Source organism: Budorcas taxicolor, chromosome 5, assembly GCF_023091745.1.
Source record: "Budorcas taxicolor isolate Tak-1 chromosome 5, Takin1.1, whole genome shotgun sequence".
NCBI lineage: Eukaryota > Metazoa > Chordata > Mammalia > Artiodactyla > Bovidae > Budorcas > Budorcas taxicolor.
The window spans coordinates 157,862,433-157,877,888 of record NC_068914.1 but is presented as its reverse complement, the minus strand read 5'-3'; the positions used below and the strand labels follow the sequence as shown (position 1 = coordinate 157,877,888).

The 15,456-nt window shown below is 52.5% G+C and overlaps 1 protein-coding gene across 1 annotated transcript in view; it reads right to left on the bottom strand.

The window, feature by feature from the left end:
- Positions 1 to 6,373: 6,373 nt before the first annotated feature.
- Positions 6,374 to 15,456, bottom strand: part of MPPED1 (metallophosphoesterase domain containing 1) — a 71,144-nt gene continuing 62,061 nt past the window's right edge. The window contains exons 4-6 of the mRNA XM_052641168.1: positions 13,008 to 13,123; positions 11,132 to 11,245; positions 6,374 to 6,492 (exon numbers count right to left, since the gene is read on the bottom strand). Of these exons, the coding sequence (XP_052497128.1) occupies positions 6,374 to 6,492; positions 11,132 to 11,245; positions 13,008 to 13,123 (349 nt within the window). The remainder of the gene's footprint in view (positions 6,493 to 11,131; positions 11,246 to 13,007; positions 13,124 to 15,456) is intronic.

The following is a 15,456-nucleotide window of genomic DNA, read 5'->3' as shown; positions in this document are numbered from 1 at the left end:
GCCTGAGAGTCTAGAACCCCTGCTCCATAACAAAAGAAGTCACCACAACAAGAAGCCTGCTCACCGCAGCTAGAGAAAGTCCACGCACAGAAAGGAAGACTCAGGGCAGTGAAAAATCAATAAACAAATACTTAAAAAAAAAAGTTTAATAACCATGTGGTAAGTCACAGTGGTCTCACGTAACCCCAGATATAATGCTTTGAGAAGAAAGCATCACCTCCACACTCTTCTCCTCCTAACACACAACCCCAGGCAAATCCTGAGAAATCATCAGAGAAACCCAGCTGGAGGAACAATCTACCAAATATCCAGTCCTCAAAACTTTCAAGGTCATGAAAATTGAGGAAAGGCTGAGAAACTATCACCGACCCACAGAGGGCTACGGAGACATAATGACCAAATGCCACGTGGACTCGTGGATGGGACATTGTTCAGAAAGATCCAAAGGAAGGGCTAGTAGCCTTACACCATGCTAATCTCTTGGTTTTGATAAATGGACCGTGGTTATATGTAAGATGTTAACATCAGGGCAAGCTGTGGGGACTCTCTGTACCATTTTTACAACTCTTCTGTAAATCTAAAATTATTTCAAAATGAAAAAGCTGTTTAAAGTGAGGAAATTGTTTCCTGTTCAGGGCCCAGCCAGGCTCCCTCTTCCAGGAAGCTTTCCCTGATCGCCCCTGAACACTGGGTTTGATATTCCTCGGGGCCCCCAAGCCTGACCTGTCTGCCATTCACTGAGCCCCAAGCATGTGACAGCTGAAGGGTTCAGCTTCTTCCCTGGATCAGAGGAGCCTTCCAAAGTACCCCTCAAGCTTCCAGACAGCAGGGCCTGTTTCCCATATCCTGGAGGACCTTGCAGTCTGGTCCTTCAAGGGAGGGTGGGACTGAGGACCCTGTGAGGTGTCCAGGACCTTCTGCAACAAGACCCCCAGCTGGGAGTTGTGGGTGACGTTAGGGGAGGGTCTTGGGTGAAGCCCAGGTCCGCAGAGCTTGTCATCTCTACTAGTCTATCCAGGGGGCTGGGGCAAGGGTCTCCTGGAAGAAAAAGGCCTGAGGATTTGGTCCCCATGGAGGCTGAAGGGGGCAGTTCCCTTGTGGCTCAGACAGGATGTTCAAGACTCAGCTCCATGAAAGCCAAATTGCAAGAAAAAGCGGCTGGGGGCTGGGCTTCCTGAGTGTGAGCTCCCATAAGGAAAGAGGCAGAGGGAAGGGTCGCAGCTCATTGGGCTTGCCCCCTGGACTCCCAGGGACAATAGGAGTGTTGGAGGGGACCCCGTCCTGTATCAGAGACAGCTGGCAGTGTGAGTGAGCCCAGCATGTTAAACTCTCTTTGCTATGGACCCCGCTGCACCTCTGAGTAAAGCTGCGCAAGTCAGAGCCGGGGTTGGGGTGGGGGTTGGGGGGGTGCGCAGTCCATGGTGGCGTCAACCCCTCTCCCCACCCCCACCTGCACCTCGTCTACACGGAAGGCAGCAGGAGCACAGGGCTCAGAATTCAGCAGGTGCCGCGTCTCCGAGAGGGCGCTTGTGCTCAGTGGTATCCAAGTCTGTGCGACCCCATGGACTGTAGCCCTCAAGGCTCCTCTGTCCATGGGATTTTCCAGGCAAGAACTCTGGAGAGGGTTGCCCGTTCCTCCTCCAGGGAATCGTCCCAACCCAGGGATCAAATCAGCGTCTCTTTCATCTCTGCATTTGCAGGCAGATTTTTCTACTGCTGCGCCACCTGGAAGTTTCCCCAGCAGAGTGGGTACCAGGCACTAAAACAGCACCCGCAGTGAGACAGCGCCACCTGGGCTGAGGGCAGCCCCGGCGGGCCCCTGCCCCTGCCCAGGAGCCCTGCTCGGAGAATCAGTGACCGAGCACAGCCGCAAGAGTGCCTCGAATCGAGCAGCTCCTCCCCCAGCCTACGATGGGGATGCAGCCACGTCTGAGGCTCTGACAGAGGGAGCTCTCTGGAAGGGCGGATTACAGGTGGGCCAGTCTGAGGACAGGAGAGGGTCGTGGCGGGCTGATGCCATCTGGGCTGCCCCTAGCCTGCTCCCCAACCCCATGGCTCTGGTCCTGACCCACAAATGAAGGTCTCCAGAGAGGCTCCTCCCCTCTGTGTCCATTTATCACACCCCACCCCCAACCACAGGACACCTCCCTCTACATCTCCCAAAGGCACCTCCGGCCCTTGAGTCCCAAAGAGGATTCATCATCCCCTCCTCAAACCTGTTCTTCCTGCCCTGTGTTCCCCCTCCATGACCAGCAGCCAATGCACATTATATCATCTCTGGCGCCCCACGCCCATCCTTCATCAACCCTACCTCCTAAATCCATCGCTGCCATCACTGCCATGTCCCTATTGCAAATCAGGTCCAAGAGAGGTGCTGAGTGAATGTTTATGGGGTGGACGGATTGATGGGTGGGTGAGTAGATGGATGGACAGTAGTTGGACTGGATGGATGGAAGGATAGACGGATGGTGGTTGGATGGATGGATGGATGGATGGATGGTGGTTGGATGGATGGAAGGATAGATGGATGGTGGTTGGATGGATGGATGGATAGATGGATGATTGTTGGATGGATGGATGGATAGATAGATGGTGGTTGGATGGATGGATGCATAGATAGATGGTGGTTGGATGGATGGATGGACAGATAGATGGCGACTGGATGGATGGATAAATGGATGGTGGTGAGATGGATGGATGGATGGATAGATGGATGAATGGATAGATGGTGGTTGGATGAATGGATGAATAGACAGATAGTGACTGGATGGATGGATGGATAAACAGATGGTGGTTAGATGGATGGATGGATGGATGGATAAATGGATGAATGGATAGATGGATGGATGGATAAATGGATGGTGGTGAGATGGATGGATGGATAGATGGATGAATGGATAGATGGTGGTTGGATGAATGGATGAATAGACAGATAGTGACTGGATGGATGGATAAACAGATGGTGGTTAGATGGATGGGTGGATGGGTAAATGGATGGATAGATGGATGGATGGATGGGTGGATGGGTAAATGGATGGATAGATGGATGGATGGATAGATGGATGGTAGTTAGATGGATGGATGGATAAATGGATGGTGGTTGGATGGATGGATGGATAGATAAATGGTGGTTGGATGGATGGATGGATAGATAGATGGTTGGATGGATGGATGGATAGATAGATGGTGGTGAGATGGATGGATGGATAGATAGATGGCAACTGGATGGATGGATAAATGGATGGTGGTGAGATGGATGGATGGATGGATAGATTGAATGGATAGATGGTGGTTGGATGAATGGATGAATAGACAGATAGTGACTGGATGGATGGATGGATAAACAGATGGTGGTTAGATGGATGGATGGATAAATGGATGGTGGTTAGATGGATGGATGGATGGATAGATGGTGGTTGGATGGATGGATGGATAGATAGATGGTTGGATGGATGGATGGATGGATAGATAGATGGCAACTGGATGGATGGATAAATGGATGGTGGTGAGATGGATGGATGGATGGATAGATTGAATGGATAGATGGTGGTTGGATGAATGGATGAATAGACAGATAGTGACTGGATGGATGGATGGATAAACAGATGGTGGTTAGATGGATGGATGGATAAATGGATGGTGGTGAGATGGGTGGATGGATGGATAAATGGGTGGTGGTGAGATGGATGGATGGATAGATGGATGGATGGATGGATGGATAGATGGATGGATGGATGGATAGATGGATGGATAGATGAATGGACGGATGGACAAATGAAAATGGCAGAACGTCTACAGCTAGGGAGCTTTGGAACTGTAGTCATTATATCTGCCAGAGCTTTTCCTGGGCAATACCTGGACCCTGAGTTTGACAAGGGCTGGATTGGAACTTGCCACTTCCGGGAAGAGGCCAGAGCTAAGGCCACCTCGAAATACTGTTTGGTGGGGGACCAGGTGCTCGAGCTATGTGAACGTGACGGGACACAGAAGTGCACGTGCCAACCACCTCTGAGGGGAGCTGGAGCCAGCAGAAGGATGCTAGTCGCTGGCACACAGAAGGTCTTCGGCCTCTGAACTCAGCCCAGGACTTGGCCTGGAGGACACCTCTCCTCCCCCACAGGCCCCACGCAACACCCAGAGACCGAGGAAGAGACACTGGCGGACTTCTCTTTCTTTTTACAAAGACTTTATTGTCTGACATGCTTGACAAAAAAAAATTACAGCCACAATCAAGTTATGCCGAAATGATTGAGGAGCACGCCATCATCTTTCATACCTCAAGGACTTTTAATGAATTTTTCTTTTAAAGTAACAGCTGCCTTCATAACTTTTATTTTCCACATAAAAATACACCATATTCTGAAGATACCTTAGGAAAAAGTTTTTTTTTTTTAAGTTTATAGTTCTTGGTCCGCGTAAAAATTCAGTAGAGGCGATCAAAAGAGTCTGGAGTCATCGCCACCCATTTAAGCACACATATGCCGTGTGTCTGAGGTGCCCCCAGAGACCCTGTAAACATCCCCGGCTACCAGGAACCACGTGGGTTGAACGGGACTCCTGAAGCCCCGCAGGCCAGAGTAAAGCTGGCCCCAGCTGCTCCTGGCTCCCTGGATGGACCCCTCGCCCTGTGGGAGCCCCACTCTCATAGGGAAGAAATCACGGTCTCCTGGGACCCTGGGCTCAGAGATCCAAGTCCTCCAGGGCTCCAGGGCCTTTCCGTGAAAAACGAACCAAACAGGTGCTGAACAGGACCCTTAAAGAAAAAGCCTTGAGTCCTGCATCGCCTTGTAGGGGCAGAGCTTTGGGTGCTGGCAGCGCAGGGCACTGTGAAGCCAGAGACCAAGGTTCAAATCCTGCCTCTGCCTCTTTTGAGCTGTGCTCCCTCAGGCTAGCTGCCTAACCTCTCTGACCTCAATCGCTTCATCTCTAAAACAGGGCCAGCAGTACCCGCCTTGCTGGAGTGTCAGAAATGAGATCACATCTGCAAAGGGCTCATTAAATGCTGGTTCCCAGGCCTGGGATGAAGAGGAGGCAGGCAGGGCACTCCTCTTGGACACACAATTGAAGGGGGCATCAAAAAACTCGGTGATCCAGATCCGATACTATTTTAATGCAGTGTTTTTAAAAACCAAACTTAATGCAGGGGAAAAAATCTATGATACACAAAATACCTAAATTTTAAATAAAGAATCTAATGCTGCCCATGCCAATTCTGCCTAACCAGCCTCACCCCCAAGCAGGCCCAGCTGGTTATCTATCCATCAGAGAGACTCAGCCCAACACTGCAGTCCTTGAAGTCCCCTGGTGGAACTGCGGGAGGCCAGTCCCGGCTCTGACTCTGGGCTGTGTTCCCATTAGGGGGCAGCTGGTCCCTGGTACCACAACTGTGAACCATTCAGCCATCCCAGCCAACGGCAGGGGAGACAGAACCCAAAGGGTGAGGGAAATCCCACCGGGGGCGAGAACACATTCGAGGATAGCAGTGGGAACCCCGAGGTTCACCTCACTAGGTTAAGAGGGCTGCAAGTATGTGTGAGTGTGTGTCCACATCCCCACGGGGGCACACAGGGGGCAGGGCTGCCTCAGCCCATGGACCCCCCTGGCTGCTGGGCTCTGCAGAGCTCGGCACTCCCCAGGGGACCAGGGGCGTCCAGCATGTGGGGACCCTCCAGCCCAGTCCTGGGTCTTCAACAAGCTCATTCTACAGAACCAACCCCCCTCCACCCCACCAAGTCCAGGCTCTGAGCGGGTGTCCACGATGCTCAGGCCATCGTTCACATCAGCAAAAATGCCCACAGGAAGAAAACATGGGACGGCAAGAAGCTGATGGCTGGGTGGCCTGGCCAGGTGCAGCCCGATTCCTGAGACGTCCCTGATTGCTCCCTCGGAGGCCTAGGGGAAGTGGAAGGGCTGCCCGCACTCAGACTGCGACACCCCACCCACCCACCTCCCCAACCCTGAGGTGTGCAGCCACTCAGACCCTCAGTGAGAGGGAGATTTTGTGCCAGAACTTCAGAATCCATCCAAGAGCAGCAGCTTCCCAAACCCACGAGGGCGTCCAACTGAGCAGATGAAGACTCCGTCACGTAAGCAGGACATGGCTGTGAGCATAGTAGGTCCTTTAACAAGGAACACATGGAAGGGACACACAGAAATCAGCGATGAGTGCAGATTCCCCAACAGCCCCGCAGGGTCCCGACTCCAGGGACAGTCGGGGGTGATTTTCTTCATTCCAAGGCCTCAGCCCATCGGCTGGGCTTGTTCCCAGAGCTGGACAGGCTGTGTGCAGGGAAGGAAGGGCGGCTGGGGGTCCGTGCTCTCGGCCAGGCATATGGAGCTGATGCGGTGGGAAGGGCTGGGGCCGCGGGGGCAGTCAAGAGTTCCGGGGGGTGGGGAGGTCAATGACTATGGGTGGATTCACGGGCTGGTAGTTGACGGTGCACACAGAGGCATTCACGTAGGTGGTCGTCCCATCCGCCATGACTCCATACCCTAGAAAGTAAGCACAGTGGGCTGAGAGGTGACACCAGGACCCGGAGCAGTTGAGGGTGATCTGATGGGTGTGGTAGTCAGAGGGCACTTAGCCACAGGAGGCTAAAGATGTCTGGGGCAAGCTACTGAAATTAGCAAGACACTCCTCCCGACCTGCTGTGAGCAGCAAATGACATAATCCACGTGTTCAGCCCAGTGCCTGGAAAGCGTGTGCTGAGACATCATCACTGACATCATCAGCAGCACTACCACCATCACCATCACTATCATCTCCACTTCTATTATCAATACTACCATCATCACTATCAATACCACAGCCACCACCACCATCATTATCTCCATCACCACCATCATCACCACCACCACCATCATCACCAACACCATCATCACCATCACCAACACCACCACCATCACCATCGTCACCACCATCTCCACTTCTATTATCACTACTATCGTTGTCACCTCAGTATCACCACCACCACAGCCATCATCATCTCCATCACTACCATCATCACCACCACCAGCACCAGCACCAGCACCACCACTGCCATCATCACCATCATCACCAACACCACCATCATCACCATCACCACCACCATCACCATCACCACCACTGTCATTATCAGAACCATCATCACCAACACCATCATCACCATCACCACTACCATCATCATCACCATCACTATCATTATCAGAACCATCATCACCACCATCATCACCATCACCACCACCATCATCATCACTGTCATTATCAGAACCATCATCATCACCACCACCATCATCATCATCATCTCCACTTCTATTATCAGTACTACCATCATCACTATCAATACCACAACCACCACCACCATCATTATCTCCATCACCACCATCATCACCACCACCATCACCACCATCACCATCGTCACCATCATCTCAACTTCTATCATCACTACTATTGTTGTCACCTCAGTATCACCACCACCACAGCCATCATCATCTCCATCACTACCATCATCACCACCACCAGCACCAGCACCAGCACCAGCACCACCACCGCCATCATCACCATCATCACCAACACCACCATCATCATCATCACCACCACAGCCATCATCATCACCATCACCAGCACCAGCACCACCCTCGTCATCATCTCCATCATCATCATCACCACCATCACCAACGTCATCACCATCTCCACTTCTATCATCACTACTATCATTGTCACCTCAGTATCACCACCACCACAGCCATCATCATCTCCATCACCACCACCATCTCCATCACCACCACCATCACCATCACCACCACCGCCATCATCACCACCACCATCATCATCACCATCAGTGTCACTATCAGAACCATCATCACCAACACCACTATCATCACCATCACCACCATCACCATCGTCACCACCATCTCCACTTCTATTATCACTACTATCGTTGTCACCTCAGTATCACCACCACCACAGCCATCATCATCTCCATCACCACCACCATCTCCATCACCACCACCATCACCATCACCACCACCGCCATCATCACCACCACCATCATCATCACCATCAGTGTCACTATCAGAACCATCATCACCAACACCACTATCATCACCATCACCACCATCACCAACGTCATCACCATCTCCACTTCTATCATCACTACTATCATTGTCACCTCAGTATCACCACCACCACAGCCATCATCATCTCCATCACCACCACCATCTCCATCACCACCACCATCACCATCACCACCACCGCCATCATCACCACCACCATCATCATCACCATCAGTGTCACTATCAGAACCATCATCACCAACACCACTATCATCACCATCACCACCATCACCAACGTCATCACCATCTCCACTTCTATCATCACTACTATCATTGTCACCTCAGTATCACCACCACCACAGCCATCATCATCTCCATCACCACCACCATCTCCATCACCACCACCATCACCATCACCACCACCGCCATCATCACCACCACCATCATCATCACCATCAGTGTCACTATCAGAACCATCATCACCAACACCACTATCATCACCATCACCACCATCACCATCGTCACCACCATCTCCACTTCTATTATCACTACTATCGTTGTCACCTCAGTATCACCACCACCACAGCCATCATCATCTCCATCACTACCATCATCACCACCACCAGCACCAGCACCAGCACCACCACTGCCATCATCACCATCATCACCAACACCACCATCATCACCATCACCACCACCATCACCACCATCACCAACACCGCCATCATCACCATCACCAACACCACCATCATCACCATCACCACCACCATCACCACCATCACCATCACCACCACCATCACCATCATCACCACCATCACCACCATCACCATCACCACCATCATCACCACCATCACCACTGCCATCATCACCATCACCAACACCACCATCATCACCACCACCATCATCACCAACACCACCATCATCACCATCACCACCACCATCACCACTATCACCATCACCACCACCATCACCAACACCACCACCGCCATCATCACCACCATCATCATCACCATCAGTGTCACTATCAGAACCACCATCACCAACACCACCATCATCACCATCACCAGGACCAGCACCAGCACCAGCACCACCCTCGTCATCTCCATCACCATCATTACCACCATCACCATCACCACCACCACCATCATCACCAACACCACCATCATCACCATCACCACCACCGCCACCATCACCAGCACCACCCTCGTCGTCATCTCCATCACCACCATCACCACCATCATCTCCACTTCTATCGTCACTACTATTGTTGTCAGCTCAGTATCACCAGCACCACCACCACCATCATCTCCGTCATCAACACCGCCATCCTCTCCACTTCCATCCTGGTCACCATCACTGTCACCATCACCGCCACTGTCACGGGCTTTCTTCTCCACACCTCTGTCCTCATCATACCCTCTTCCCACCACATCTACTTGTCAGAATCCTCTTCAACCTTCAGCTCAGATTACCTCCACACCAAAAGGGACACTTCCCCTCCTCTGCACAGGTTACGAGTTCTTTGGAGCCTGCATTTTGCGTGTACAATCACGCAGGGCGTGGTCTGGATCAGATGATGGTGTTACATGCCCACAATGGGGCTACAGAAAACGACAGGCATTATTATTATCCTGCAGCACATGCGCCATCCACCTCTCCCATGACCTTTCAGATCCCGCCTTTGACGGCTCATCTGCTGCCCAGAAGTCTGTGAGCTCCTCAGGGTCTCGGAGGTATGATCACTCCCACCCCTGACAGCATGATGCAGAGGGAAGGGTCTGAGCCTTGCTGGTTTCTGAGCTGGAAAGTGATCTGATGTGAACCAGACAAACTTGAGGCCCAGGAGCCCCAGCCCAACACAGACAGAGGTTCAAGAGGCCAGGGGACAATGTTGGGGGGAACCACAGTGGTCCCCCTGCACCACGGAAGCCCATGTGCTTCATGGTAGGGTACGGTGGGACCAAGAGGCCTTGGACAGGTGGGATAAAAGTTCAAAAGGAGCCAAAGGAGGGAGCTGTCCAACTGGTGCGATTAGGCTCCAGTGAGGAAGGCTGAAGTCGAATGAGGTGAACCCTGGGCAGTGACAGGGCAGGGACAGGGTGGCAGTCAAGACTGCAGCTGCCGACATCGCCAGTCACCTTCACAGCCACCCTGCCCACTGCCTGAGATGATATGGACACCCCCCCAACTCCAGCCATGTGGAGACAGCAAGCGGTCCTGCCCCCAGGACAGAAGGCAGAACCTTATGTCTGTCTTAGGTGGGGACACTGGGAGGAGAAGTGCCACTAGAGCCCCTCAGGTAGGCAGGCAGCCCTCCACATTCATTAAGCACCTACTGTATGCCAGGCCATAGAGACATGAACAGGAAGACAGGCTTCCAGCCCTGTAGACAGCTCACAGTGTACCCCCAAATGCAATCCTTCTCTAGGTCACATCCAAATGTCCCCTTCTCCAGAAAGCCCCCTGCCATCTCTGAAGACTTCTCAGGCTAGAGGCACGGCAGAGTTGCAGGGCTCTAGGAAGTAAAACTTACCCCTGAGTCTTGCCAGACTTTGCCCTCATGGTCCTATGATGAAACATTTCAGCAATAGGTAACTGACAGCCAGTGTGTAGATAGGCGTATGTAGATACAAAGTGTATGTAGGAGGTGGGCCATTTCCCGCTGGCCAGGGAGGAGGTGACCGGGTTCAAGGGAGCCAAGAGGCGCCCCCTGAGAAGCCAGTGAGGTGCACCTCCCCCACCAGCGTGTGATCAAACCAGTCCATCCTAAAGGAAATCAACCCTGAATACTCATTGAAAGGACTGATGCTGAAGCTGAAGCTCCACTACTTTAGGCACCTGATGGGAAGAGCCGATTCACTGGAAAAGACCCTGATGCTGGGAAAGATTGAAGGCGGGAGGAGAAGGGGACGACAGAGGATGAGATGGTTGGATGGCATCACCAACTTGATGGACATGACTTTGAGCAAACTCCAGGAGCTAAGTGAAGGACAGGGAGGCCTGGCATGCTGCAGTCCATGGGGTCACAAAGAGTCAGACACGACTGAGAAACTGAACAATAACAACCACCACGTGTGCGGCCCCCGCCCTTGCTGACCTTCGTGGATGTGGCCGAAGACGTGCAGCCGCGGCTGGACGCGCCTCTGCACCGTGTTGAGCAGCTCCACACAGCCCACCCGCTGCATCTTCTTGGGGACCCAGTCCAGGAAGCCTGGCAGGGGAGAGAGAGGGAGGGCAGTGACGAAGCCCAGGCATGCCTGGCCCTGGCCCCGCAAAGCCCAGGTCGCAGTTCTGCAGTCTCAGGGACGTGGCAGTCCTGGACCCGCCCTGCCCTGCCCCAGCCTCAAGGAGGGAAGCCTGGTTCCAGCGTGCACCTCCTGGGGCCTTGTGGCCTCCTCCACCTCCCTCTTCCCCTGCTCCTCTCGCAGGGCCACACAGAGAACACACGGGGCGGCGGTGGGGTAGCGAAGACGGCTCCATAGCTGAGAGCCTCCAGACCATTCATGCTCAAAGTGGCCTCAAGGCCGGTATCCACCCATTGCAGAGAAAAGCCAGCTGAGGCCTGAGAGGGACTAGTGAGGCCCAAGGTGAGCCAGCTGCAGGGAGGAGTCCAGGAGCAGAATCTGCAGGTCGGAAACTTGATAAACAAGCATCACAAAATCAGGAAAATGCCCTCTTTATTCACTGCAGCCTCAGGCACATGCTCGCGTCTGGGTCTGCTCGCACGGCCAGCCTCCCGGAGCCGCCCATATGGTGGCGGCTTATTAGCCTCACATGGCTACACAAACGAAGAGTAATTGATTACTCCAAGAGGACAATGAGGGCTCAGCTCAGCCCCTTCTCTGCTTGGGCGGGAGAAACAGGTTCCTAAAACTGCCGGGGAGGGGAAGACGGACCCTGCAAAGAATCACACAGGCTGCAGTGGACCTGACTTAAAGGAGAGAGAGAGACAGAGGGGAGGAAGAAGAGGGGAGAGACAGGAAGTGGGAGGGAAGTAGGCTTGCAGCAGACCCTTGGGTTTAAGTCCCAGGCTCTGCTACCTGCTGGCTGTGTGACCTTGGACAAGTCACTTAACCTGTCTGTGCCACATTCAACAATTCATTTAACAGCTGGGCTGGGCTGAGCACACAGGCAATCCCCAGAGCAGGGGTTGTGTGTTGTATATGAAGCAGACGTGATGAGGCAGGAACTCAAAAGATGCTGGTGGGGGAATGGATGGGGAGGAGGAAAGTAGCGAAGGAGGAGACGGAGAGAAGGAGGGAGAAAATGAGAAACCTGCTCCAAGCCCACTACAAGCCACAGGTCATGCCTGAACAATGTCAGGGCCCTGGGCCTCCAGGTTCCCTCCATTTGGAAATGGGGAACCTTTAGTGAGGGTGGAGCAGGCACCCAAGTGTGCTGGCTGGTCAGCTGGCACACATAGGTGCTCAGGACAGCTTCTCCCAAAACAGGTATCGGAGCGAGGGACTCTGGGGCTGCGCTGGGCTTCACCTGGCAACCCTTCCCATCTGGGATGACAAGTGGTGTTGTCAGCTTGGACCGGAGTGGGGGCCATGGGGGCTGGGAGGAAAGCTGGAGACTGCTGGGGTGGGTGGTTTCCCGGGGTGAGGGGTGCACAGGATGGGGGCTGGTGAGAGTGACCTTGTGGTATTCAGCCCCCAGAACTCAGGTCTTTGACACTCCTGGCTCCACAGTGCCCACCTGTGTGAAAGGGGTAGCTGAGTCTGACCCTACCACCTGGCTATGAGCAGTCCAGGAGGTAACACGTGGAGCCCCTGGCACACAGTAGGTGCTCAGGAAATGAGAGCAACAGTGGGGTGACTGGCACCCCAGCACCACAACTCAGAACAGCCCTTCGGCAGCCCCCTGGATAGGCCCAGCACCCCCTGGCCCCAGCACCCAGAGCCCTGTGTCCACCCAGCACGAGCAGGCATAGGGGCCAGGAGCCCGAGGCGGGGGCGGATGAGTCTTACCCAGGGGCGGTCCGTGCGTTATCAGGACGTCCACGCCTTCAGGAATGAGGTTCCATTTCTCGAGCAGCGCTTGGCCACGTGGGAGGTTAAAACCCCAGCCATAAAACCAGGGCTGCCTGTAGGAGAAGAGCAGGGGGTTCAGAGGTGGCCATCGAGAGTGGGGGTGATGAGAGGCAGGAAAGGTGGGCCTCAGTGCCACTCAGCCATCAGGACCAGTCGGATACCCAGGACCTCACACCCAGGAGGTGTCCACCCGGATGGGGATTCAAAGTGTAAATTCATCTAGACTCTTGCCCAGGTAATGACCAGTCTTGTCTGTTTGTTTTTGGCTTCGTCTCACTCAGGATCTTAGTTCGCAAACTAGGGATCAAACACATGCCCCCTGCAGAGGAAGCTTGGATTCTTAACCATTGGAATGCCAGGAAAGGCGCCTGACGCACCTTTTCCCGCTTCAGTTCAGTTCAGTTCAGTCGCTCAGTCATGTCCGACTCTTTGCGGCCCCATGAATCGCAGCATGCCAGGCCTCCCTGTCCATCACCAGTTCCCGGAGTTCACTCAAACTCATGTCCATCGAGTTGGTGATGCCATCCAGCCATCTCATCCTCTGTCATCCCCTTCTCCTCCTGCCCCCAATTCCTCCCAGCATCAGAGTCTTTTCCAATGAGTCAGCTCTTCTCATGAGGTGGTCAAAGTACTGGAGTTTCAGCTTTAGCATCATTCCTTCCAAAGAACACCCAGGACTGATCTCCTTTAGGATGAATTGGTTGGATCTCCTTGCAGTCCAAGGGACTCTTAAAAGTCTTCTCCAATACCACACTTCAAAAGCATCAATTCTTCAGCACTCAGCTTTCTTCACAGTCCAACTCTCACATCCATACATGACTACTGGAAAAACCATAGCCTTGACTAGATGGACCTTTGTTGGCAAAGTAATGTCTCTGCTTTTGAATATGCTATCTAGGCTGGTCTAGGTTACTCCTTCCAAGGAGTAAGCGTCTTTTAATTTCATGGCTGCAATCACCATCTGCAGTGATTTTGGAGCCCCCCAAAATAAAGTCTGACACTGTTTCCCCATCTATTTCCCATGAACTTATGGGATCAGATGCCATGATCTTAGTTTTCTGAATGTTGAGCTTTAAGCCAACTTTTTTACTCTCTTCTTTCACTTTCATCAAGAGGCTTTTTAGTTCCTCTTCACTTTCTGCCATAAGGGTGGTGTCATCTGCATATCTGAGGTTATTGATATTTCTCCCAGTTATTGATATTTTCCCTCTTGCTTCACTAATAAAAAAAATATCTTTTTTCTATGATGAACAATATTATTGGGTTGGCCATAATATGTTATAGAAAAAACAAACTTTTGGGTCAACCAAATATTCATGTAATTTTTTTTAAGTGAAAGTTAAAAAAAAAGCTCCTGCCAAAGACCTCTCTTGCTCTAAGCACTTCTAAGGAAATCTAGAGAAGAATACTCTCACCTGTCCCCACAGTGGGAAAATGCTCATCCATCATCCTTCCCACATTTGGGGCCAGTGGGGACTTACAGAGGGGACTGAGGGAAGATCTGTTCCCTGTCACTCTCCCAGCCCCCACCAAGAGACAGAGGGTCCTGGGTGGGAATGCTCATTCCTGTCTCCACCCCGAAGGTCCCAGCAGGAGCTCCACAGTGCTGAGTCCACCCTCAACATCAAGGTCAGGGCCAGGTGGACAGAGACCAATGAACAGAATTCCAAGCTGCTGCCCACCTCAGCCCCAGATGGATCCATGCAAGTCATTCCCCATCAATGGGTTCAATGGGGAGCATGTGACCTTGACCCTTCCAGCTGGAGGCAACTCCAGATGTTTCCTTCAGTGATGAGAGAAAGGAACGCTGTCACAGCTGCATATCAACCAGTGAGCTTCCTACCCTGGGAGCTGTCAGCACCTGTTAAACTGTCCTAAAGAGAGATGGCTGGAACACATGGTCCAGGACAGCAGCTGGATCAAACTGCGTCTGACACCCCCCACACCTCTGCACTTCCCAGTTACATGGGCCAATAGAAAGCCATTTGCACTGGGTTTTCATTGACAACGAAAGTATCCCAAGTAAGAGTCAGCTCTTAGGCCTAAGCCATTATGAGATCCCCAAATTAACACAGCCCTTTAGCATCTACAAAGTCACCATCATCGCCGTCACCATCACCATCATCGCCACCACCACCACCACCACCAACACCTTCACCCCTTCATTACTATCATCACCATTGGGGGTCAAATTGTGTCTCCCCCAAAATATTAATGTATGTGGAAGTATGAACCAATACCTGTGAATGTGACCTTATCTAGAAGTAGGGTCTTCACAGACATAATCAAGGTGAGGTCATACCTGATTAGAACAGTCCTAATCCAGTGACTGGTGTCCTCAGAAAACACAGACACACAGCGGTAAGGGCCATGTGACAATGGCTGC